Genomic DNA, 25,883 nt, shown 5'->3' with positions numbered 1-25,883 from the left:
ACAGACAAAAATACACAGATATAACACACACACACACACACACACACACACACACACACACACTGCACCAAAAGGTATCAAAGGCCCAAGTCCAGGTAAGAGATTCTTCATCTGACATATTAAGGAATTTCCATTGAGAGGGAGAACTGGGAGAATAAACAACAAACACAGGAACTAAACCTATCTGGGTTAGAGGACCTCCCACTGAGCCTGGAGATTTGGGGACACAGTGAGGTGTGGCCTTGGGCCTTAGCTGCCCAGTGTGGTCCCCTCTGATGTATTGTTCTCTACCCCATACTGTGGGGCTTTAAATAGGACTTGGGGATGAAGCTCTGTTGGGGCAGCCCTTTGGGACCCTGGAGACAGAAGAAAACCCAGTGGCAAAGAGGAGTGAGACTGGGGATGGCCCACGTGCCTCTCCTCTAGGCACAGTGGAAAAGCTGACTGTTACAGAGAGCCAGGGGCAGCTTCCGCTGCTTCTTCACACAGTGTTGCAAGGACAAGTCTTTCTACTGGTTTGGGCAGGAGGAGAACATTTGGTTAGAGGATCAGGGAAGACGTGGGCACATACCTGCTTTCTGGTCCTCAGGCTCCTTAGGACAACAGGGGCTCTAGCAAGGGGACAGAGGAGGCAGCAGCAACCCCTCACACCACGGGGAGCAGGCAGGGCTCCATGACCTCCACCCCCAGTAAGACAGCAGCCTAGACACCCATGAGACCATAGGAGTGGCTAGCTTAACCCAGGGTATGGCAATCAGGGACCTTCCTACCCTGCCTCACTGTCTCTGCCCGTTCTCCTGGGCTATCTCTGGTTACTCAGGCATGGATTAAGAGAGACTATTAGGTGTGTCCAGCCTTTTGACATTGTGATGGGACACTGTCATCAACAAAGTTCACACTCAAGGAATGCTCAGAATTATAAAAACAGCTTCATGTTTTAAGTAAGTTTACGGTTTTGCATTGGGCTGCACTGATAATTATCCTTGGTTGTATGTAGCTCAAAGACCACAGATTGGACATACTTACAGCTAGATCTTGAGTTTATCAACAAAGGGATAGGCCTGCTGCGGCCAGTGCTCTGGCCCATCACTGGAAAATGGTGGGACTTTCATGCCAAATCTGTCTAGCTTTGGGAGGATGTCCAGCTAATAGATAGCTTCCTTCCCTCCCTTTCCCTTGGTCTCAGAAGAGAGAGGAAGGAAGGCAGGAAGGGTAAAGAGGGCGTGAAGCTGATTAGGGCGGGGTGGTGCACCAGGGATTGGGTTGGGGCTAGAGCGGCTGGAGGGACAGGATGGGGACATCTCATTTTATTGATTTTGGCCTTTCAGTGTGTATATATGTGAGTGTGTGTATTTAAAAACCAACAACAAATGGAAAGGGAACAACTACAGGAGACTGAAGGGGCCTTTGGGTGACTCACTGCCAGGAGCAGCATCGATTAAGGACACATCTGTCACACTCACACACATGCACACATATACATACACATTGCACACATACACAACACACTTGCACACATGCACATGTGTGTACACACATTCATTCACTCTCACTTCTAGTCCTCCTGCTGGATCCAAGGCCCTTCACACCGACTTCCGGATCCATTTGCTAAGTTGCCTGCTGCTGTCCAGGTCTCTGCTGGCCCATCTCCCCAGCCGTTGGCACCCCAGCCTGCCACGGCCTGTGAGGGCCATCTACCAGATGTAGCCTCCGTCGTCTGCCTCGCCTGCCTCGCCCTCCTCTTCCTCGGCCTCCTCGCCTGCCTCTTCTGTCTCCTTCTCCTCTTCATCCTCCCAGCCAACACCGCTCCCAAAATCCCCTGAGAAACCCACGATGTCATCTGTTGGGGGAACAAGCAAAAGGCTGGTAAGGAATCTGCAATCCGCTTCCCTTCCCTCAGCCTGGAATCCTGCCCTGCATTCATGAACCCAGGTGCAGGTTCTCAGGAGGTCCCCAAGGCCACCAGCCCTTACCACAATCAGGGTTCCCATGCATGCGGGTGCCAGTCAGCTCCAGGCCCAGTTGGTCCACACACCAGCAGTCACCACTGCTCTGGTCACACTGCATCTTACGGTAGTAGCCATCCTCATCACAGCTTGGGATGAAGACACCTGAGGAAGACAGGATCCCACAGGGTGTGGGCTCTGGAGCCTTGTGTGTGAGCTGGGACCCAGACAGCCCAAAACATGGTCAGCCTGCTACTGACCTCCAAGAAACCAGACACCCAGGGCTTGTTTCTTCCAGCACTACTGATTGGAAGGGCAGACTTCCCCTCCCCCTGCATACCTAACCCACTTACTCAAGGCTGCTGTGAGGGCTCCATCCATTGCCTTCTTGGGGGAACAGACAATAGAGAGGGCTTCCCAGCGTCCCTGGTGCTCTCACAAGGCCTGGAGGCCCTGGGCTCAGTGAGCACAGCTTTGTGGGTGCTCTGGGGGCTGGGTCTTTGGTGTGCTGGCCTTGTAAGCTCAGGAAAACATGAAACTGCTCTCGTGGAGCTACAAGGTCCTCCCGGAATGACCGCATCTCAAGATCTTGGACACCTCAGCATCACATTCCAGCTGCACAGGTCCTTCCTGCGGTTGTCTGAAGATCTCAAGCTTTTTCCTGTTCTCAACAGTGTGCTACTTATCTGGCTTATTTGCCTCTCTTGGGACTCCCCAAAATGCCAGTCCCCCTAAAGCTGACCCTCCCCCTGGGCCCCAGAAAGCTTACGCACATATGCATACCTGCATTCTTCCCTCAGTACTTACACACCAGTCTCCTGTTTTGGTATGTTGATTTGCATGTTGCCTATTTCCCTGGCTAGCCTAGGCAGAGGCCTTATAGGGCCAGGAACCTTGTCTGTCTTGCCCATCAGCTCTGACCTGTGCTGGGTAGGCTCTTTTGTCTCTCCAGTGGGTTTTTTTGAGAACATGAGTGAGCATCTCCTGCGGAGGGGCTGCATTCCAGTCTTAGACCCACATCTGCTGCTATGAACTCAAATGGAGGACTCTTGGATGCTTCCGCATCCCAGCTCCAGTCCCAGCTTGGCTAGCTATAAAATGAATGCTTAAACACACTCACTGAGGGGCAGCTGGGGAGACCCTGGCCTATCATGCTGTTGAAACGTGAAGGGTCTCTCCTTGTGTGGTCCTGATCCAGGGCCTCCTCTAGGCTCAGCATGTGCCACAGGCAGGGGAACTGGCACCTCCTGGCCTCCTCCTCTGCACCCCTCCTCACCTGGCTTCTTCTTAGCCGCCTCCTGGATCTGTGTGCGCTCCAGCTCTGCCAAGCAGGGGGGCTCTGTGGAGAGAGGCAGCATGAGCTTTGGTCCATAGTGCTGACACCCTACTTAACTCCCTTTGTGGGGACTCTGCAAGATGAAATATTTTGTCTCACATGGGGCCACCCTAGGGTAGTAATGGGATGTATTGATCCCTCTGAGGTCCCCAAACCAGTGTATGGCTTTGTGGGATGAAAACACCCAGTCTCTAATTAGGGGAGGCCACTGTGGCTTAGGACAGACTGAGGATCCCAAGAAGCCTAGGGCTCTCTGGAGATGTAGGCACTCATAAAATAAGCTAAAAAATAAAAAATAAAAAATAAAAGAGGTGGGGAAAAGAGGCAGACACCCCAGGATGAGAAACTCCAGGGGGAACAGAAGGTTTAGAAGGGTACTACATCTAAATTCCAGGCCTGAAAATAGCTGACAGTTAACCTCTACTATTTGAGACCTTGTGGGAACTTCCTGTCCCTGCCTACCCTGGAGGGGTATGGAGGGGGCTGGAGGTCCATGAAGGTAAAATGAGATAGTCCCAGCCTCCTGACACAGGAAGGCTGACATGCAGAAAGGATAGGATGAGTACCAAGGGCCTAGGACTGAACATGTTGGAGCAATGCGGGCAACAGGGAGGCTGGGTAGCACAACAAGAGTGGGAAGGCTGCTCATGAGGCCTCACATTCGCAGAGAGGTGTTTGAGTCCCACAGTGCTTTGCACACAGATCTCCTCAGTTCATGCTCACTGTGGTCTCTGAGGTGTCCCTCAGAGCTCCCATTGTGAGCTTCCAGTTCAGATGAACTCACAAAGATTTGGGCCCTTGTTCAGGGCCCCGAACAGCATATGGTGGAGCCCAAGTCAAGCTTTGGTCTCTGGCTGTGGATGCTTCCCACTTCCACCACACAGTGGTCACTGAAGGGAGCACTGGGCCTACCCCCAGATGCCAGCCAGGCAGCTCACTTGACGCCTTGAGATCTCACTGTCCCCATCAATAGCTGACATTTGCCTCTTAGCAGAGATGATTTCTAAGCACACATCCAGCTCTGGCTCTGAGCATACATAGCTAACAAATGCCATGCACCAGACATGGCAGTGCACTGTAATTCCAGCACTCAGGAGGCTGAATAAACAAAAGGATCAAATTCAAGGCCAGCTGGGATACACAGTGAGTTCCAGGCCCATATAATACCCCAAAATTTTTAAAGAAACACAAATAAATAAAACAAAAGCCAGGTGTGGTGGGGCATGCCTGTAATCCCAACACTTTGGAAGAAGAGGCAGGAGGGTCAGGAGTTCAAGGTCAGCCATAGTTAAGTTCCAGGCCAGCCTGGGATGTTCAAAACCCTGTCTCAAAAAAAGACTCCATTTATGTAGAGCTAATGATAACTTACATAATCACTTATTTTGGGGCAAGAAGGTAAGCTGTGTCCAACAGAAATGGACAGTGCAAAGCTAATGTGTCTTCAGCTCTAAGACCCTTACTTACTTTAACATTCATTATTATGTATGTGTGTTTATATATAATGTATGTGTGTATGTGTGCTCATATGATTGTGAGTATGACTATGAGTCTGCCATGGAATGGATGTGGAGGCCAGAGGATGACTTTGTGGAGTTAGTTCTCTTCTTATACCTTTACATGGGTTCTGGGATCCAATACAGGTCATCAGGTTTGCGTGGTCCAGTGGTAAGCACCTTTACTGCTAAGTTATCTTGTCAGCTCCCTCACTTTGGCTTTGAGTCAGGGTCTCTTCCAAAAATTCTCCTGTTTCACCCTTCCCCAGAGCACTGGGATTACAGATGAGCTTGCTGTGGGTTCCAAACTCAGACTGCCAGGCTTGTATAGAAAGTGCTCCTAGCCCCACGTTTGTAAGGTTTTTTTATACTCTTGTTTAAAGGCCTTCAAAAGTACACAAGCTTCCAGACTCAAAAATCTGGATCCATTTGGGAGCCTTCCCACAGAGGGAGCTAAGTACCTTGGGCTCTAAGAGATAAGGGAGGCCCTAAGAGATAGAAAGAGTAGGTGGGCTGAGAAAGCTTTGGGTCTGAACATGTGATGAAGAGGGAGCTATTGGCCTACTCTCAAAGAGAGCCTGGAGCTGGGAAAGAGCCCCCAAATGGGAAGACCAGGGCCACAGGACCACACTCACTCCTCCCAAAGGGAGCCCAGAGCTGGGGCAGAGCCCCCTTCTGGGGAGGCTGGAGCCACAAGGCCACACTCACTTTCCCAGAGCGCCCCCACAGGGGAGGTCTGGCCACAAGGCTGCAGGGCCACACTCACTCTCCCTCCAGAAGCAGAAGCACCACTCAGCAGTGGAGACACGGCCATCCTTGTAGGTGTCGCAGGAGTTGAAGAAGGGACGGATGCAGACCTCATATTTGTCTAGGTTGATGGCAGCCAGCTCCGTCTGGTCCAGGAAGAGGTCAGCACTGGTGTCCAGCTTGGAGAACATCCAGCCAATAGAGTCCTTGCAGCTGGCCCCTAGGCTCTTGTCCAGACCTGGGGAGGAGACTGGGGTTTAGACATGCTCCACACCTGTCCGTCCATCTCTCTGCGTCTTTCTAGACCTAGACCTCTGTTCAGAGTCAGGTTAGCCTGGAACCTGAGCTTGGGGTCTACAAACTCAGGAACAGCAAAGGCCTTTGTCTCTCCTGCTACACAGAACTGTATCTGAGCCACTTAAAAGCCTGTTTTAAAAGCCCTTCAGAATTTGTTTTTCAGTACTGGGAATCAAACCCAGGTTAGTCTCATGCACACTCAGCAAGTGCCCTCTTCTGAGCTACATCATCAAACCCACAAAATAATGTTTCTTTATTTTCCTCAGCTTCTCAGGAGGTTAGCTCCTGCATCCAGATCAAGTCATGGATGAAATTATCTCCCTTCTTTCAGAGTGAAGCTTTTTGGGGGTTCACATTGCAGGCTTGGGACCTGACAAGAGGGAGCAGGGTAGGCTGGCCTGTGCACACCTGTCTCCTTGTGCCCCCTTCCCCCACCCCAGGCAGAGCGATGGCCCCTATGCTACCTGCAGGGTTGGCTGCACTGCTGGCTGAGCCATTCTGCTTGGAGTTCTCATGAAGGAGCTGGAACCAGTCCCGCAGCCGATCCCCCAAGTCAGCCAGGTCCTGACCTGTGCAGGTCTCTGCAGTGGGTAGAACAGAGTAGAGGGTGGAGAGTGAATGGGGCAAGCCTGGGAGGCTGGGCAATGGTAGGGGAGACCAGAGGGGAGGAAGAGAGGGATCAGGGGCCTCCTCTCCCAGGCTTCACTCATCTCTCACCTCTTGCTCCCTCCCTCCCACTCAAAATTCAACCAGGCTCCCTATGGAGGGGCTCTTCCATCCCACTTCCCAGATACCCAGGGAAGAGAAAAGTGGTAAAGTCCCAGCTTCCTGCTCTATGTTACCAAAACCCCAGACCTTTCCCTGTTGTCACTATGTGTCCCTTCCCACTCTCCAAACCTCTGTTACTATCCTATAGTCCTGAAGGAGGTGCCTAGGGCTCCTGGCAGTGAGTCACCAACCCCCTAAGTATGGCAGGGTGCATACTCCAGTTACCTGACTTGCCATCAATGGTGGAGGTGGTAGCCTGCTCCGTAGGGCAGGGACAGGGGCCTTCACATTTCACTGCCAGCTGCTTGCTGCTCAAGCATGCCTGCTGCTCCAGCTTACACTGCAGGAGAGAGCTCAGGATGGGTGATGGGGGCTCAGCTGTGGGTCCTGAAGCTGGGGGCCCCCTGAGACTTCCTACCATAGCAGCTATATCTGCCTTCCCCATAAATGACCTGGAAGAGTCCTTGTCCATCTGTAGACCAAGGAAGGGTGCACAGTGGCAAGGGGCCACAGGGCCAGCACAGGGTCCCAGGGACCCTATTCTGCAACCATCTGTCCTCTCTGAATATTTGTCCTTCCCTGCCCCTGCCCTCCTCACCCTGTCATGCCACCTCCTCTGTATGGCTACCTAGTGTCCACCCCTGGCTCTCATGGCCTGTCCTTCCCCTCCTTCTTGGCACAGTCCATTGGTTCCTGGTCCCTGGCCTTTCTAAGCTGATGCTCCTGTGATGATTTCTGAGAGCCACTCAGAACTCCTTACTGCTAGTGTTTCCCCTCATGAGGTGCTTCCCCTCGTGGGGTGTTCCCCTCATGGGGTGACTGCTATAATGGTAGGGCTGCCCAGTATTTGACAATGCTGTTAGTACCTAACAGCTCTGGGAGGAGGATCATGTTTTCTGTGCTCAGCAAAGAACATCAAGGGAGGTCCAGGACTGTGCCTAGAGCCATGGGCTTGAGGTAGAAGCTAGATCTACAGGACAGTGTGACCTTGACTGGCAGCTTCCTGCCCACAAAGTACTCGGTCCTTTAGTATTAGGACACAGTTCTCCCTCCCCCCCCCCCCCCCCCCGACTTCTCTCTGTGATCTGCAGTCTTCTTTGTAAGCCCTCTGGCTTCTCTGTGCAGCCTCTGCTTCTATCGTTGACTCACTCCCCGCCATGATTTGTCCACTCAGCAACTGTAATCCTCAACACAGCAAGAGAACTCTTACATCTGCATTTCATCCAGTCAAAAGGGTCTCCTGGGCCTGGGGAGATGGCTCAGTGGTTAAAGCACTTGCTATGCAATCATGAAGATCAAAGTTTGGACTTCTCAAATCCATATAAATGCTGCGTGGGTGTGGCAGACCACCTGTAATTCCAGCCTTGAAAGGCAGAGACAAGGAATCCCCAGACCAAGGTGGCTAGTAAGACTGGCCATATTGGCGAGCTCTGGGTTTGATTGAGAGACCCTGCCTCAATGAATCAGGTGAAAGAGCAATGAAGAATGAGTCCCAACATCAACTTTGGGCTTCCACATGCAGACATGCATACACACACACACACACACACACACACACACACACGAGAGAGAGAGAGAGAGAGAGAGAGAGAAACAAATAAGGGTCTCCTCAGCCCAACCCAAGCTGGTACCAGCAATGTACCAGGCTGTCCCAGCTTTTTGCTACTAGAAACACTCCTAGCCAGCACCTGGGTTTTGTGTTTCTAAGGAATGCTAAAGTGTGTAAAATAGTCACAAATATCCTCACAAAAATTCCACAAGATGGGAATCTGTTCCCTGCCGTGGTTCTTTCTCTCTTCTTCTCCTGGAAACTATGGCTTCCTTTCCACAGCGCCCGGGCTGGCTGGTGGTCACCAAGAGCTCAGTGGAAATCCTTTCCCCACCTCCATCCCACAGCAACTGTCCAGCAGAGCTCCCCCTTCTTTCCAAGGCTCTCCATACTTTTGTAAGCCCTTACCTGGCTTACTCCACTTGTAACTACCTGCCTGAATGTCTCTTCAAGGTCTCTTCCCCACCCTGCACTACCCAAGGTCAGTTTACCCTGGCTAGGGCTGCATGGTCCCTCCTATGCCCTGCAGGTTGGTTGTATTGGAGGTACTGACTGAGCTCCACATCAGACCTTGGAACTGCTCAGGGGGTCCCAGTCAGTGGTTCCTCTGTTCCCTGTGGCACTGGGAATACCCCACTTCCATCCCACCCAAGACCAAGGCTTCTCACCACTGAGCTGTAGGTGTGGCCATCAGAGCCACAGACTGAGGCAAGCTCGGCCATGTGACAGGGCTTGCAGACAGAGTCTCTGTTTCCATGGAGTTTCAGGGAAGGCTGCTTGATCCTACAGGAACAGGCGGGGAAGATATAGGAATAGAGGCAAAAAATGAGAGCGGCTAGCCAGAGGTCCAGGAGACCCTTTCTCACAAGACTGGTGTACACTGTCCAACAATCTACAGTAGATGACTCACCCTCACCCTGCCCACCCTCTCCCATCACCTCCCATCAGACTCTCCTCCAGCTCCTAAGGATGGAACCAACTAGGCAGGGCAAGGACTGTCACTCAGTCTTTTCCAGGAATAAAGCCTGTTCTGACTCCAAGAAGCAAAAGGTTATATCACTTCATGTGAGGGATCAGATCAAAGCAGAGGTTACAGATTGACAGACCATGGGGCACATCTGGTCCCTAGAGTAATTTTGTCTGTTCTTGTGTTTTTTAAGAGTTTTTTTCACCAACATATTCAAAATGGATGAGTTCACATAAAAACCCCAAATGCGGGGCTGGAGAGATGGTGCAGCGGTTAAGAGCTGACTGCTCTTGCAGAGGACCCGGGTTCAATTCCCAGCACCCACATGGCGGCTATCCTTAACTCCAGTTCCAGGGGAATCTGACGCCCTGTTCTGACCTCTGCGGCATTGTACGACACGGGTGCACTCACATACATGCAGACCACACACTCATACACATAAAAAAATAATAATAAATAAATAAATATTAAAAAAAAACAAAACAAATGCTTTTCAACCTTTCCTCCTCCTTTGACCTCAGGAACAACAACTACCATTTTATCTGGTACAATCTGTTTGTCTTAGGCACAAGGACATCCAGGACCAGAGTGGAACTGTGACTTCCCTACATCCCTACTGTTTGGTAAGATTCTCCTTCCCTCCCTCCCTCCCACACTCCCTCCTTCCCTCCCTCCCTCCCGCCTTCCTTCCTTCCTTCCTTCCTCCCTCCTTCCCCCTTTCCTCCCTTCTTCCCTTCTTCCTTTCCTCCCTCTGTCTTGACTCATTTATGGAAAGCCAGTTGCCATGAGGTGAGGGGGAGGACATCTGAGCCACCCTATGGAGCTATCCAGTGACTAAGAACTGAAGTCTCCAACCAATAGCCCGGAGACGAGTAGGAAGAAGACACTCCAGCCCAGCTTTCCCTGTGTTTCCACAGAACTCTGAAGTTTGTAAATTCACAAATACCATTTCATTTACTTACACACACACACACACATGCACACACACACGCACGCGCACGCACACACACACACACTCACAAGGTGGGAATCTGTTCCCTCCCGTGGTTCTTTCCCACATCTCATGAAGGCTATGGCCTCCTGTCCACAGCAACCCCTGCTAGGCTGGTGACCACCAAGACCTCAGAGTGCAAGTCATCCTCTCTCACCACAGACCCTGAGCCAACCAACAGAACCACTCCTGGATTTACTGACCCTCTAAAATAGTGTGATAATGTGTTCCTGTTGTTTTAAGTCACTAAACCTTGGGCATGTGTTTCACAACAGTAGATGCTTAATATAAACGGAGGGTGTCAGCAGAGCCCCTGGGGCTCCTGTTCCCTGTCGCTTACCCATGCTCCAGCAGCAGAGCCCCCCAACACCCACCCCACCCCTCCCACCCCCACTCCCGTCGCTCACCTGTGCTCTAACTTCTTGCGGCTGATACACATGGCCCGCTGGTAGCCCTGGGCAATACACACTTTGTGACGACTGCACTTCACCTTCTGACATGGGTCCTTGGTGGTGTCCAGGGCTGTGAGAGACACAAAGCCAGGACACTGACCACCTAGGAGAATTCAGGAGCCCTGGCCCAACTTCTGAACCCACAGGTACCTCCCTCCATCAGCCCTTAATAACTAGAGCTGAGGACTCTCGAGTCCTGCCCCCAAGGTGTCTAGCTGCTCAAGGAGCCCCAGGACAAGGTCAGGGCTTGCCCAAAGGTCTTCTATCTTTATGGATGTTGGTCTCCTCCCCCTACCTGGGAGGGGCATGCTACCTTCATCTCCTTGCTGATTGTCCTCCCAGCTTTTGATGTAGTCATCCTAAGGAGGGACAGAAGGAGGAGGAGAAGGGAGGGGTCGAGTCATCCCAGAGCTGAGGGTCAAGTTCAGGGCCCAGGATGGGAGAGTCCTGGGCAACTGTTTCCATATGCCAGTTGCCACCGTCCATCCACCCAGGTGCTGCCCATGGCCTTCCGGAACCATACCTCTATCCCCCTAGCTCCACATCCAGAACACTTTCCAGCCTCCCGCATGGACCTTCCTCTCCCATCCCACACTAGGTGCTGGCAGGGGAAGAGAAAGGAATTGGGGTGAGGCCATGGCCTGGGTTGTACTTACTTCTACCTCCTGGAAACAGGACGCCACAGCAGCCACAGGAATTGAGCAGGGGAGAGAGGGAGAGAGATGGGACTTCAGTGAGAGGCCCACCCTCGGACCATGAGTCACCAGGGCACCCTCATGCAGCCATGGGGACTAGACAATAGTCTCTGACACTATGGTCCCAATCCTAATAACTCCAATCAGAGGTCAGTATTCCTACAACTTCAGCACAGGAAGTTTACAATCTGGGAGCAGTGAGGTAGGGTCCATGGTTTTGAGAGGTGACAACCCCAGGCCAGCACTGGTCCCACCACCAGGACAGATGTCCAAGGAGCCCATATCACCTGAGAATGGTGGTTCTCCTGCCTGTCTCGTGTGTCTCGGAAGGGGCACCCAGTCTCTCTTGCCAGAGCCCCTTCTTTGGCAGGCACCATGCTGACACCTGCCCACCCTGTGAGGGAGGTGGGAGGAAGAGCCCTGCTCTCCCCAGCTTCAGGGAAGCTGGTTTTGCTCAAAGTTCCTCTTTTTCTGCAGAGCCCAGATGGTACACAGTGGGAAGGGGGCGACTGTACCAATGGTGATGGTTTCCCTGGTTTATCATGGTCCAAGAAACCCGAAAAGGTCTTTCCAGGTCACCCAAGTCAGGCTTCCATGTGTAAGAGAAGCCAGAAAGCCCAGAGACACCAATTACTTGATCCAGGTCCCACTGTCACTGACCCAGATTGTTGACACCCAGCACAGCCTTCTTTCTGCTACATCACAGGGTTTCTGAGACCCGAAGCCCTTGGAGACTTTTCCACTGCTCCATCTCATGGCCTGTAGACCCCAGCCTGGCTAGAGACACAGACTCCCCACAGGCCTAGCTCCCTGGCACAAGAGCCCCCACACCTCTCTTTTCCCTTTGGGGTGCAGACGGCTAATGAAAACCATCAAACACTTTGCAGTGCATCTGGAAGAAGCTGTGCCAGGCAAATAGGGAGTGGCTTCTGGGTTCTGAAGGATGGTTGTGCCTGAGAGCTAGCCACCAGCTCCCTGTGCAAGGGATCCTGGGGAGAGTGGTACAAAACCATACACAGCTGCGCCCCCCCCCCACTCGTCAGAGATATCTGTGAAGGGGAATGGCTGGAGCCTCTCTGCAAGGTGGGGCTGAACAGGGCCAGGTGCTTAGTTGTTAGGCCTGGGAGAAGAGGGGTGGGGTCTAGCACCAGAGGTCACCCCATGGGAATAGCAAAGGACACAATGGGGAGGAGGGGCCTTGGGCCTCTGAAGCCTCCCCTGGAAGCTGCCAGGTACCAGGACAGCTGGGATGAGGGCCTCCAGGACAGAATCAAGTGGAGACTAGTCACCACGGAGGCAGTTGCCCGTGTACGGGTGTGTGCCCTAGTGTATGTTTCTAAACACATGCACGCATTCGTACAAATCCAGGTGCATACATAATGTATGCATATGGGCATGTATCATATGTGTGTGTGCAGACGTATGTGCATACACATCCTCACTTGTGTGACTGTGTATGTATGCATACAAGGGAGCAGCACGTGAACACGAGGACACTTGAGGCCATTCGCCGATGCCAGATGGTTTGTATCCAGAAATGAAGTAACGAACCCACTTCTGCGAACAGCCTCCAGTTTTCTCACTCAGCACTGAGGTCCTCCCTCGGGCATAGCCTTTCTGTCTCTTCTAGAGACAGAGACAGAGTGAGAGAGAGGGTAGCCAGAGAAGGACAGGAGAGGAGGAAAGGGTTATACAGAAACAGGCTCTCTGGGAGGGAAGGTTTGGCTCTTAGGATGCCTCGCCCTGTCTCTCATGCTGGCTGCCCTTCTTCCTGTGTCTCTGTCTCTCCTATCTGCCCTCTTCCTAGTCCTTGGCTCTGTCCACACCTGGCCCCCACAATATCCCCAAGCAGCCAAGTGTCCTCAGTCCTTGGCCCCAGGAGCAGAAATGAGAAAGGCTCAATAGGGGCCCAATGCTCAAGACTTGCTCTGGAAGCCACAGGATCAATGTTCCCCATTTTCTGGAGCCAAAGGATGCCAGCTCAGTCCCAGCCCTTCTGCAGCAGCACCTCAAGGTATAGGAGTCCTCTGCCTGAGGCCCATCAAGTAGCTGAGGCCAGGGTTACAAGGGCTGGGGCAAAAATGGGCACTGGCCTCCACCAAGGCCTGTCTCTATCTGCTCCCCTCCCTCTTCCATTCTGAGGAAGATTATAAGGCAGGGGGAAGAATGAGGTCGCATGCCTGTAATCTCAGAGTAGGCGCTGAAGCGGGATCTTTAGTTCAAGGCCAGCCAGAGCTACACAGTGAGACCTTGTTTCAAGCACAGAGGACAGAGTAAATGGCTAGGATTTGGGAGTCAAGGGTTTGTCGGCTGTCCTTGACCATCAAGATCTTTCCGATCTGCCCCAAACAGGAGGTGGAGGAACCTGAGGTGCTCCTCTATGCCCCTCCCATCTTGAGGGCCTTGGAACCCACTAAGTCTCATACTCCAGCTGGGGCCTGCTGCCTCAACCTGGAGCCAAGCTGTGAGTAGACTCCTTGGGACTCAGTACAAGAATTTCAATTTCTAGTTAGAAATTCTGGGAATTGTGGAAGGACTTTTAAGAAGTCACCCTTGCCCCGATTTCCAGCAGGGGGCAGCCTCCATGTTGGCAGAGGAGGTCTCTCTGAATAGAAGCTCCACTCCAGGATCCAGCTAAGCCCTAGGCCTCCACTGCAGTGCACTATGGGGGGTCGGGAGGAGTGGAAGGAGGCCACAAAGGGCCACAATTCGGAATCCCTTGCCTCTCAGCCCCTCGGTCTCAGGAGATTGGAAGCAATCAGATGCCAGCCAGGAGGGGTGGGGACAGGAGACTGCCATCACCCAAGGCCCCAGCATCTCCCTGCGAGTGCCTCAGGCACTTTTCTTGGTTTGGAAGAGTTCAGCGCCTCTCTCTTGGCCTCTCTTAGAAGAGCAGACCCCCACATTAAAAGAACTCAGATTTGGGCGGAGGAAATGGGGCAAGAGATGAAAGGCGAGGGGCTCCTGAAAGTTGTAGAAAGAGGGGCCACTGTGGGAGAGCAGAGACCAGCCAGGGTGTGAGGAGAATCGCTCCCCACAAGGGTCTCAGGGAGGGGTGACAGAGGCATCCTGCAGACAGCATGGGATGGCCATTTGGGGGCAAAGCTGGAGAAACGCTGGTCAGGCGGGACTGTCACCATCCAGAAGGTGAAGAAAGTGACTGTGGTTAACTGTGAATTATGCCCTCCCTTCAGTGGTCTATTTATGGCACCCAAGTGGGCTCATTAGCAGTTGTGAGAAATGGTCCGACAAGGGCACCCGGGTCTTCTCTGTTCTATGCTGGTTCTGTTACCATCCATCCTCACCTGACAGACAGGATTCCAGGAGCCCTTCTCAAGCCAGAACCAGAGCAGAGGGGAGATGGCTGGGTACCCAAAGTTCTGGGTTGATAGGTGAGCATGCCAGGCTGTCCTGGTTAGTGCACTCAGTTGGATCACAAAGCAGAGAGGTGAGAAAAGCTTCTGGAATGAACACATGCACCATGTTTGTGTGGAATGATAAAGTAAATCCTCAGACTGAGACTACAGTTCAGTTGGTAGAGTTGGAAGCCCTGAATCTCATCCCCAGAACCACAGAAACTGGGTACGGTGGTTTATACCTATAATCCCAGGGTTCTGGAATCAGAAGGATCAGTTCAAGGTCATCCTCAGCGACATAGTGAGTTTGAGACCAGCCTGGGACACATGAGACCCTGCTTGTAAATGAATAAATAAATAAGTCCTCTAAGTATTTTGCATCAACACCATTAAAAATGAAAACAAAAAATCCTGTTGCACAGAGAGGCAGAACAATGGGCCAGGCTGGTCTCAAACTCACTATGTAGCTGAGGATGACCTTGAACTTCTGATCTTCCTGATCCCAGAGTGCTGGGATTACAGACAAGGAGCCAGGCCAGACATCGTCATCCTCTGTTCTACTCACTCTACATGTATTAGAGTCTCTCTGTTCAAGGCAGGAGCAGTCTCCTAGCTTGAAAAGGAGGTGGTATGAGGGGAAGGCAAAGGGGACTGTGGGCCGGGAGTCTGCCCCTAGCTGGCCCACTGTGTGTACTTCAAAAGTCACTCACTTGCACAGGCTTAGTCTCCTCCCCTGCATCACGTGGGCCTTAGCTGTGGCTGCCCTACAGGGGAACCAGAGAGAGAAGCTGTGTGAAACTCCCAGTGCCCAGGTGCCATTAGAGACCTGCACCTGAACTGGTTCTTGGTCCTACTCTTGGGCAGTCAGGGTAAATCTCTCAAGTCCAAGATCCCTCCAGCTATGCATCTTCTGACACTCTGCTTTTGTGTTCTGGCTTATTTACCTGTAATAGAGCAGCCATTCCACGTCCCTCTGAGGGACCCTCACATACAAGTCTCCATGTACAGAGGGACCACTGACTCCCTGGCATCTAGTGCCATACCAGTCTCTCCAAGCCTCTCTATCCTTATCCTCTTCCCTCCCTGCCCTCCCACCCTCTCCTCTCCATGCAGGTCCTTTAAGACAGCTGAGCCTAAATCCCTGCAGCGCCCCCTCCTGGCCTTGAATTCATCTTCCCCAGGCTGAAGCTAGTGGCCCTTTCAGAATGTCATTCTGAACCTGTGTCCCATTCACTAAATGAGCTGCTCTCATTTGAGATGGATGGTTGGGTGAGTGGATGAATGGGTGGGTGGGTAGGAAGATGGATGAATGGATGGATGGATGGTTGCTCCCTCTGCAGGGCAGGGATGCAGAACATTTGGCATCTTTTTGTTTTTTTCTCAAGTTTCAAATTTTCCTTCAATGAGCATATATTAATTTTCTAGTCAAGGGAAAAAATCACCACAAATGTTATATTTTAAAAAAAAACCCTCCTAGCTGGGCATGGTGGCATACACCTTTAGTCCCAGCACTTGGGAGGCAGATCTCTGTGAGTTCAAAGCCAGCCTGGTCTACATAATGAGTTCCAGGCCAGATCCCACTATAGGGAGACCCTGTCTCAAAAAGAGCCCCTTTAATCCCAGCATTCGGGTTATTTTGATATATCACAGTGAAAGATTTATCGTCCTCTTTTTTTTTTTTTTTTTTTTTTTTAAAAAAAAAAAAAAAAAAAAAAAAAAAAAACCCAAAACAACAACAAAAACCTTCCCCTGGTTCCCTGAAACCTCCAAAAGAAATCTCTTTTCTCCTGTGCCTGGTCACCTAACCCCTTGTCCACCAGGGATGTTTCAGCAGGCCACACTTTTGCACAGCTGCTTTCTCTGCCTGGAAGGTGTGCTCACCTCTGACCCAAGACCCACCAGTCATCTGTCACAACCCAGTTCTAGCATCATCTTCCTGAACCCCACCCCTGCCTGGTTATTATGCCTTGGAGAGTCTAGTGTTGCTCTGGTGACACCCAGCAAAGCCACTGTCTTGGTTTTACTCTGCCTTATTTATGCAGCAAATTCCATGAGAGGAGACACCATATAAAATTCCTCTTACCCTGCCCAGCACCCAGGACACAGTGATAATATACAATACACAGAGTACCCCAGAGGAAGCAGTAGTTAAGCACTTTCCATCCACAGGCTTCTTTACTCATTCCAGCAATCCTAAGGGAAACTTACTTTACTGTTTCTATTTCTCAGGTGACAAAATTGAGGCTCAAAGAGGTTAAGTGATTTATGAAGGATCTCATAGCAATTGTACAACAGAGGTATGTTGGTGACCAGAATTGTGATTCAAGAATCCATGCCCCTGACCAGCCGGCCAATGAAGAAAGGCTCAGATCAGGGGTGGAAACAGGAGGTCCGATCCCAGGCCAACCATGTCAACAAGCTTTAGGGAGTCCCACAGCCAGGAGAGGAGGGACTGGCAATGGAGGGGGAAACACCTGGGGGGGCCTCCCTTCTTCAGACTCTTTCCAGAAATCCCTTCACCACCCCTGGTTCTGCAGGTTTGGAGCTAACCCATCTCCTGCTTTGATCTCTGCGGCTCAGCTCAGTTGCCATGGAGACAGGCCCACTGCGCCAAGCTGAGGGAGCATGGAGTGCGCAGGTCTAGTGGGCTTAGGGGGCACATGCTGGGTATTTTGGAAGCTATTTACTTCCTGTCATTTTAATTAGCACCCAAATCACCCGCTCAGTTCACAGCTTGAATTAACCCAATCTCTTCCCTTTGCTAGGGGCAGGGACAAGGCAGGGAACCCAGCAGTGGGTACCCCTCCAAGGCCCCGACTTATGGGTGAAATGCACCCTCTCTCAGTAGCAGTACGGGGAGGAAAATGACATCCACACCTATCCTACCATGGAGTCAGGGTGCTGGGTTCCTGCTTGGTCTTGCCATTAGCTGCCAGCAAGGTCACTTGCCCTGGACAGACTCAACTTGCTGGTCTATGAAATAGGATAAGTCCTTACCACCCTCTGAAAAGCAAGACACCCAGATGGAGAGTCCTGGGTATAACTGTCATGCTCTGCATGTGAAACACAAACCAGGACCACAGAACCCTGGTTCTCTGCACATATCTGATAGTATAGGGACAGGAGTAGTCAAAAGGAGCCTCAGATATAGACTGCCACAGCACATGCACAGGACTGAGAAGTCTATCGTGAGACCTTCAGAAGCCACAGCTTCTGTACCCCTAGTATGGTATTTCTTCATTTTCTTAGTAGATCAAGAATCTAAAAATGGAAGTGGGCCAGGCCTCACCCAAGCTCCAAGAGCCCCGGTACCTGCCAATCATTTTCATGTCATTCTGGAGGCCAGGGCACTGGTGTAGGAGCTTGGTCCCCTAGAGAAAGCCCAGAGCTGGGGGACATTGTAGGGTACCTTCTCCTGTCCTTTCCAAGAAACAGACGCAGAAAGGGGCCAGGAAGGGAGCGGTGGGGCCACCTAGGACTCTTCACTGAGGCGGGGGTACAGCCACACCTTAGTGAAGTGGAGTGCTGGCAGGGTAGGCTTGGCAGAGGTGTCATTAAACACCTGCTCCTCTCTCACAGGGCTGCACCCACTGTACGGGACCTGGACAAACAGACGGAGACAGGCGTCCTGGAGACACCACCTCCCACCTCTTCTCCCCTCCTCAGGAATTTCCTCGGAAGGTAAAAATGTGTTTATCATCACTCCCTGCATGCCAGGAGTCTGGCCTGGGCTCAGGTATGCCTGTACCAACATTCCTGCTAATGCCCAACAAGGTCCAGGGCATGGCCTCCCATGACTCTGGCAGCATCTGGGCCACCATCCCAGTCCTTGCTTCCTGCCCCTAGCAGTGGTCCCTGCCATATGTAAAGGGCAGAGAACAGGCAAGAGGACGCTAGTTGGAACTATCTCAGGGCCTTGGTTTCTCTGCTGGGCCATAGGGAAGGGTTGATTGCAATGGAAGAAACACACGTATGAAGTGTAGAAGAATGTTAGAGCACAAGAGCGGACAGGGTCTCGGGAAGCTGGCCTTTGGGGTCTTTCTTCACAGACAGAGTGGGGACTGAAAGCTGATGAGACCCTGGGGCTCCATCCTCAGATCTTTCCAATGGAGAAATGAGAGAAAAGCAGAAAAAGAGGCTGAAAAATTCCAGATGCTCCATTGTGTCCCCAGACCTGTGCTGTGGAGTAAGGGGTCAGGGAAGTGGGTGGCTGCCTTCATCCAGGCATGTGCTCAGGCACAGTGGCCTAGAAGATAAACCAGCTGGAGATAATCTTCCCTCATGTCCTCATTCACTCCCTTTTCCTACAAAAGGAATCACTGGATGGAGGTTAGGGGCTGGGTTCAAGTTATGTCTGCTCAAGGTTTGGAGAGGCAGGAAGAGATCCCCAAATAATCAGCCCAGAGCCCCATGGTTGCTTTACCTCCATGGCCTGAATCTACAGTGATGTGGCTGGTGAGGAATCGGATGGGATGGGACCCTTCCCAGCTGTCACTTTCCACAGCACAAACATTTCTGTGGAATATCTACTGACTCTTTGAATAGTGCTCTGGGGATGCGGAAGGCGCACCAGGTAATCTCTTCCTAGATTCTGCCCTGAGGGGCTTATGATCACAGGAGAAATGTGACAGTTTCGGGGGGTGGGGGGTATGACTTGAGATCCAAGCTTACAGAGTCGTGCTGCCCTAAGGCAGCACCCATAAGTGCCAGATGAGCCTATGGTCAGTGAACAGTGAGGAAGAAGCTGGACCTGAAATAAAATGTTGATGTCACATGGGGGAGAGGTTGTCAGAGACTAGCCCACCTCAGGACCACAGCTGGGCCCTAGTCTGCTCACCAAGGCTATACACAATGTTATCTAAACTCTGAATCCTGGTGGGCAGAGTATACACACTGTAATCCCAGCACTCAGGAGGCAGAGGCAAGAGGATCAGGAGTTCAAGGTCAACCTTGGTTACATAGTGAGTTTGAGGCCAACCTGGGTTGTATGATACCCTGACTCTCTAAACTCCGCATCCAGGCCTAGGCCTAGGCCCAGGTCTTCCTGGTCTATAGTCTTAATATGGCCCACATGGACCCTGGAAGAGACATGCAGAAACCGTTACAAGGATGCATGTCTGGGTCCCCCAAACTCATCTATAGAGATCCTAAGACTCAGTGTGGGATGGTATTAGGTGATAAGGCCCTTAGGAAGCAGCTATGGGCAGGGAACTCATGATGGGATCAAAGTTCACATAAGGAGAGGAAGAGACCAGTGCCCAATCTCAGGAAGACACAGCCAGAAGACTGCCTGAGCCAGAAGAAAGTTCTTGCCAGATGGGGTGTCTGCCAGCACCTTGATCTTGGACCTCCCAGCTTCTGGAGCTATAAGAGATAAAGTTTTGTGTTGAAGCCAGTCCATCTACAGCATCTTGCTGCAGCAGAGAAATGATGAAGAGGGCTAGTGTGCGTATTCCAGCTAGTGCTTGCCCCACAATGCCAGGAGACCCTCTTTCTCAGGCTGTCCAGCCCTTGATTAGCTAACACACAGCCTATCCTAACCTGGTCACAGACCCTTCCTCAGGAGGAAAAGCAAATCTTCTCCTTGAACCCAAAGACCTGTCATCCAGGCTATGTGGTAGTGAGGGGCAATATCCAAGCAGAGGGGCTCTTGTGCGACCTTCCTGGAGTCACAGGATGCTTAGGGTTCTGTGAGCCATTTTCATTAGTGTGTGAATTAAACAAATGAGAAGGTCAAGGTTCAGAAAGGCACAGCTAATCTGTCCTCCCTGTAGGAAGAGGAGCAAAGCATTCTGGCTGGGTCCTTGAGGCCCAAGGCAGGTCAGAGCTCTCCCATCCCTCAGACAGCTCTGAACTCTTAGAGAATGAGGTGTTGGCTTCTGTACCCTGAGGACTGCTGTGAGACAAAAGGAACATACTGCAGCCTCTCCAAGCAGCAAATCTCTTCTACCCTTTCTCCCCAGACTTGGCTTCCTGCTGGCCCTTCAAATCCATTACCATGCTGACCTATACTACAGATGCCAGCCCTCCAGTGAAGGAGTTAAAAATCAGGGTGGAGGAGGAGGCCAGTGAAGGATCCACTCTATCCCAAACTCCAATTACAGAATCCCTTCTGACCCACTTTTGCATTCTTCTCACAAACCCACACCTCCCCACAACATCTGTGAAGATCATCCCCACACTCACACTAGCTTAGAGGGTTGGGAGAAGGAAGGGGCAGTATTTGGGAACAGCTCTTCCTTGCTACTGGCCTATTGATGTGCTCAAAGACACAAGAATGTCATGTGGTCATCAGATTGTGACCCACACACAAAGGAGCACCGTGAAGGCTGCACACACTCAGCTGATGAGGGAACTAGATAAGACGCAGTAACATCCTTGGCATGGAGACTGAGGCAGGCTGTGGGCCAGCTCCATCTAGTGGTTTTCCACAGGGCTGAGGTGGCCTGCAGGGAATGCCCTCCAGCCTCGTGCCCATTTTTGGTTTGTTTTTTTTTTGTCTTATTGAGACAGGGTCTCCCTGTAGCCCCAGCTGTCCTAGAACTCACTATGTAGACCAGGCTGGCCTTGAACTCACAGAGATCTGCCTGCCTCTGCCTCCCAAGTGCTGGGACTACAGGCGTGCCCCACCACACCCAGCCTGGTGCCCGTTCTTATCAGTCTCCCAATCTGAAGCTGAAGTTCAGAGGCTGATATGATGTGCTGGCGACCTGTGGGCAGAACTGAGCCCAGGTCAAACTGTCCTAGAACTCTGGTCTCCCTGTCCCTCTGGGAGAGAGCTGCCTTTGGATGTTGCTAGGCCTGTGTGGACAACAGGATGGTAGCAGGCTGCTGAAGACATGAGATCTTCGGCACCTTTTCAAGGAGACAACGCTCCTGCTTGAGGCATACTTGAAAGCTGAAAGGACACTAGCCAAATCAGACTTGTTTATTACAGTAGACCCTTCCTTACTCATTCAGTAATGGTGATCTATGTCATATAACTGAAAACAAAGCTGGATTACATACCCTGGATTCAAATCCCAACTCCAGGGCTGAGGATGTGGCTCAGTTTATGGAGTGTTTGCCTAGCATACACAGAGCCCTTGGTTTGGTCTCCAGCACTGAAGAAACTGGGTAGAGTGGTGCATGCTTATGATCCCAGAACTTGGGAGATGAAGGAAGGAGGATAAGAAATTCCAGGTTGTCTTTACCTACATACTGAGTTTGAGGTCAGCCTAGGGTACATGATCCTGTCTCATTAGAATAAAACAATAAGATCCCAGCCCTGCCACTTGCTAGCTATCAATCCCCGAGGAAACTACTCAGTCTCTCTGTGCCTTAGTTTCTTTGACCACGGGATGAGTAGACTATCAAGGAACAACTATCTTAAGGATTGTAGAGAAGCACAAGCGACAGTGCATATTGGGAAGGCTCGCTGCCATCACCAGTTCAACACGGATTAACAGTGTGCCTCTGGGTGCCAAGCACTATGTTCAATACTCACCAATATAATTAAAATTTAATGTGAGTGAAGTGCAGAGCAGAGAAGAGCCAAGAAGAAAGAGAACACACAGTTCCTCCCAGCCAAGCTCTTTGGAGCCTGCCCTGGAGATGTAGTGTAACGGCCTTTTCCACGAGGCCCTCTGTGCTGGGTTCCAAGACCTAAGACAAGTCTCACCTATCTCTGCAGGAGTGAATTCAGAGATGGGAGCACCGGAGAACAGGACTCAGGAAAAGCACGATACTGCCCGGGTTCAGAACAGATAGATTTGCTGGCCAGGGAGCCAGGCTCAACGTACCAGCTCCAACCTCCTCTGTCATGAATCTTTTCCTCCCTGGGAGCAGAGTGCTAGGCATTAGAAAAGACCTACAGGGCCAGGATGCCTGGGGCACATGCCCACTGGAGGAGAGGATTACTTCTCTGGTGAATCCTGCCTCTTTGATAATCCTAGTGCTCAGAGAAAGAATGCTAAACTGAAGGCCCTCCTCACCCAGCTAATTCCATATCCAAGCAACACTCAGGAGCCTCATTCCCTGTGCCCTCCGACATGATCACCTCCATCTTCCCCACTTGTCTGTCAACCATTCCAGACAGTCCCTCATTCCTGCTGATGCCCTAGAACCTATTGCCTGAGACTAGCCCACCCCTCCTGCATGCCTCTCTCCCACCTAGCCGAACTGGAAGTCCTGAGTCATCTGTGATCACTTATGAACCAGGATCAAGTTCAACCTGGCAGCTTCTTAGGGGTTCACAAGAAATTCCTTTCCTGTGAAGAGCTTCTGTTTTCCCATCATCAGAAGTGCTAGCCTGGTGGAAATGGATGTAAAGATCTATGCTACAGTGTCTGACTGGAGGGCCTCTAGTCCTTACAGTGGGAAGGAGAGCTTTTCCTGGCAGAGGAGGGATGGGACTAAATGCAGCAGAATCCCTGCATATGGTCTGTGCACTGCACAACTCCAGGGGGCGCCATTCACACTGTGGCAGACTAGAGTTATGCAATGCAGGGGCTGAGTTAGCAGCCTTCTTTTTGGCTTTCAGCAGAGGCTGGCAACAGATTACCCAAAGCCAAACACTCCTGCTCAAGTCTTCTGTCCTATTTCTCTCCCTGACCCTGTCCTCCTGCACCCCCAAAATGGTGCTTTAGAGAAAAATCTGCTTTTCCAAAGCATGCGATCCCCTCCTCCCCCATAAATGCCTGCTCTCAGTGAAAGAGTTCCATGAATTCTGCAGGGGCTAGTCCTGCAGTTTCAAAACTGGTGCCTTTCTTTGGATTGGGGGTGGGGGTTAGCACCAACACAGCCAGACAGGTGGGGAGCCTGGGCTGGGCCTGCAGGTGCTGGGGGTGTCAAGACAGTCATTTATTTGCACCCATTGGGTTGGCTACTGGAAGCAGGTGGAGGAAGGGAGGTGGAAGGAATCTATTATTTTTAAACCCTCACTGTTCTGATTAAGCATTTCTTTTCCCTCTGACCTTCACTAGTCCTATTCGCCTATTCGGGCAGATCAAACAGCCAACGAGTCAGAGGGAGGCCTGGACCAGTGACACATGGATTCCTTCCGGAAGGGCCTGCTGCCGCCCCCTTACTGCTGGGCCGCAGGTAGCAGCAGGAGACTGCGCTAATCTGGGCTGGGCCTGCAGGTGCCTGGGGAGAGCCTTGCTGGGCAGCAGGCTCCCGCGGCTGGTGGGGCAAAGATGGAGATGAAAGGCCCACCCTGGGGTCCAGCCCCACAGCCTGTGGCACTGCGGGTGGTTGCTCTTTTCCTTCTGTGAATAAAATCCTGCCAGTTTGACTTTGGAAAGAAGGGGTGACTTGTGTCACCAGAACAAAACCGTGGCTGGGTGTTCTATGGAGCATGTGTATTTTTTTTTTTTTTCAAAGAAATGTCTGTCCTAGGCCGGCTTCAAAAAGAAAACTACCTGTTTTCCAAGCTCAGACGAGTTAAGTTCAGACCTTTTCCCAGCCTCTGGGTCACCGACTGGGGCCTTTGTTTCTCCACTAATAATCGGCAAGTATGCCCTACCGGCAGTGCACCTTAAAATATTAGAGCAAGGTTTTTATTCTACAACAAAATAAAACTGTTTTTAAAATGTCTAAGGAACCTGTGGATGCTCACAGTTTAAAAGGAAGTGAGGACAGCCACGGTGTGGCTTGTGTTGAACTAGGTGGGTCGGATCAGGGAATCTGAAGCATTAGGAACCAAGTGTAGAAGAGACTTTCGGAGGTCAGGGCGTCAACTAGTTCGGAATCTCCGGGCCCATCTTCCCATCGCCCCCAACTCCCAGGTGCCCAGCACCCAGCCACGCCCTCCCATCCTCACCTCAGCCCAAGTCATCCTCCCCCACCCCCTCCAGCAGGAGCGGCCCTGCGGGAACGCGACTCCGATACCCACCCCATCCCCACCCCCACACCGATCTACAGGTGCGGGTAAACAGAGCTGCAGCGCAGCGCCTGGCCGGTCCGCAACCGCCTCCCCGCCCCCAGCTGCAAAGCTCCGCCCAAGGTTAAGTCGGGGTTCGCGCTGGTATCCGTCGGGGCCCCAGGCCCAGGAGCTCTGGTTTCTGCTCCTTATGCCCACCCGACTAAGGATAGGTCCCTCTTCCCCCTCCCTCCGCTCTTCCCCCTCCCCCAATCTTGGTCCAGGAAAACCTGCCTGAGATGTTGTGCACCAGGACCCCAGCCTCGGCTTGTGGACCCAGACTTGGTTCCGGTGGCCACCCGGAGAGGGCCTCGGGCATTTTCCTTACTGTCGGCCCCCCCATTTTGGACACGCCTTCCATCATCTCGCCTTTGGAGGCTTGGAGGACCCACCCCCCACCCCCCAAACTCAAAGTCCGGGTCACCGCTCAGTCCTGCGCCTTGACCCCGAGGTTGGCGCGGGTGGGGGGTACCCAGCCGGCGGACGCTACCTTCCCCGCCCGCCCCACCCAGACCTGCTCCGGCTGCAGTGGCCTGTATGTGCAGCCTGCAGCATCCACCGGCCAGGGACCTGGTCCAGGGGTGGCCCGCAAAGAAGGGGACAGGCGGAGCCCAGCTGCGGCCCGGGTTCCCCAAGCCCAGCTCCGCACCGCGCCGCGGGGCAGACCCTGTAGCGAGCGTGAGCCCTCGGAGTGTGTCCTCGCCTGAGACGCTCCAGGCGGGTGCGGGACCTGCGGGACCGGTGGCCACAGGGACGCGGGGCTGGGACGCTCGGTGTTGTTTACTCTCGGCGCGGGGAGCCTGTGGGCACGGGAGGCTCTGGATGCGACGCGCGGCGGGGGGTTCCTGCTCCCGGCCTCCCTCCCCGAACCCGCGCCCCAGACCCGGCCCTCGGCGCGCCGCGGCTCACGTCTCGGAAGCGGTTCCAGTGCTTGATCTTGCCGCTGTACTGCGAGATGGACGACAGCCATTGCTCGTCCTCCATGAAATTGCCGGGGGTCTCGCCCTCCTTGAGCCCTTTGGCGTCGCCTTCAGCCAGGGCGACCACGGCCAGGAGCAGCAGCGGCATCACCAGCCGCCCGTAGCCCGGAGTGCGCATCGTGGTCTGGGGTTGGACCTAGGGGGGTCTCTACTAAAGCAGGATTTGATGTGGTTCCTCCGCCCCGCTGCTGGAGCGAGCGCTGCGGTCCTGCTCAGCCCTCCTCCTGCGGTCTGACTCCGGTGATTGACGGAGGGTGGGTCGCGGCTGAAATGTGACCTGGTTAGGAGATGCACTTGTCTGAAAAAGCCCAGTGCTGGACGCGGAAAGGGAGAGAGAATCAGAGAGGCTGCGCCAGCAGGGGCTGTGTCTGTAACTGTAACATCAGCATCACGTTTGACATCATC

The 25,883-nt window shown here is 52.5% G+C and overlaps 1 protein-coding gene across 2 annotated transcripts; it reads right to left on the bottom strand.

Moving 5' to 3' along the window:
* On the bottom strand, nt 1–25,883 carry Spock2 (SPARC (osteonectin), cwcv and kazal like domains proteoglycan 2). 2 transcript variants are annotated; one of them, XM_008836640.2, is made up of 11 exons: nt 25,408–25,883; nt 11,203–11,211; nt 10,842–10,905; nt 10,502–10,616; nt 8,805–8,919; nt 6,813–6,927; nt 6,284–6,400; nt 5,542–5,760; nt 3,223–3,285; nt 1,974–2,111; nt 1–1,840 (listed from the first exon to the last, which is right to left on the bottom strand). In XM_008836640.2, exons 1-11 carry the CDS (start codon nt 25,594–25,596, stop codon nt 1,695–1,697), a joined length of 1,290 nt encoding a protein of 429 aa, XP_008834862.1. In that variant the 5' UTR covers nt 25,597–25,883; the 3' UTR covers nt 1–1,694. The 2 variants fall into 2 exon arrangements, with proteins under 2 accessions (XP_008834862.1, XP_008834863.1); XM_008836641.2 differs by having other exon boundaries at nt 10,860–10,905; nt 25,408–25,882.

The sequence above is a fragment of the Nannospalax galili genome, unplaced genomic scaffold (assembly GCF_000622305.1).
Source record: "Nannospalax galili isolate Female #2095 unplaced genomic scaffold, S.galili_v1.0 scaffold1437, whole genome shotgun sequence".
NCBI lineage: Eukaryota > Metazoa > Chordata > Mammalia > Rodentia > Spalacidae > Nannospalax > Nannospalax galili.
This window is presented reverse-complemented; position numbering and strand designations above follow the sequence as displayed.

Coding starts and splice junctions, on each gene's coding strand:
- Spock2 (XM_008836640.2), bottom strand. CDS start 25,596: ATGCGCACTCCGGGCTACGGGCGGCTGGTGATGCCGCTGCTGCTCCTG. Junction 6,928..8,804: donor GCCACACCTACAGCTCAGTG/GTGAGAAGCCTT, acceptor TCTCTCCTGCAG/TGTAAGCTGGAGCAGCAGGC. Junction 2,112..3,222: donor GGCGGCTAAGAAGAAGCCAG/GTGAGGAGGGGT, acceptor TGTCTTCCTCAG/GTGTCTTCATCCCAAGCTGT.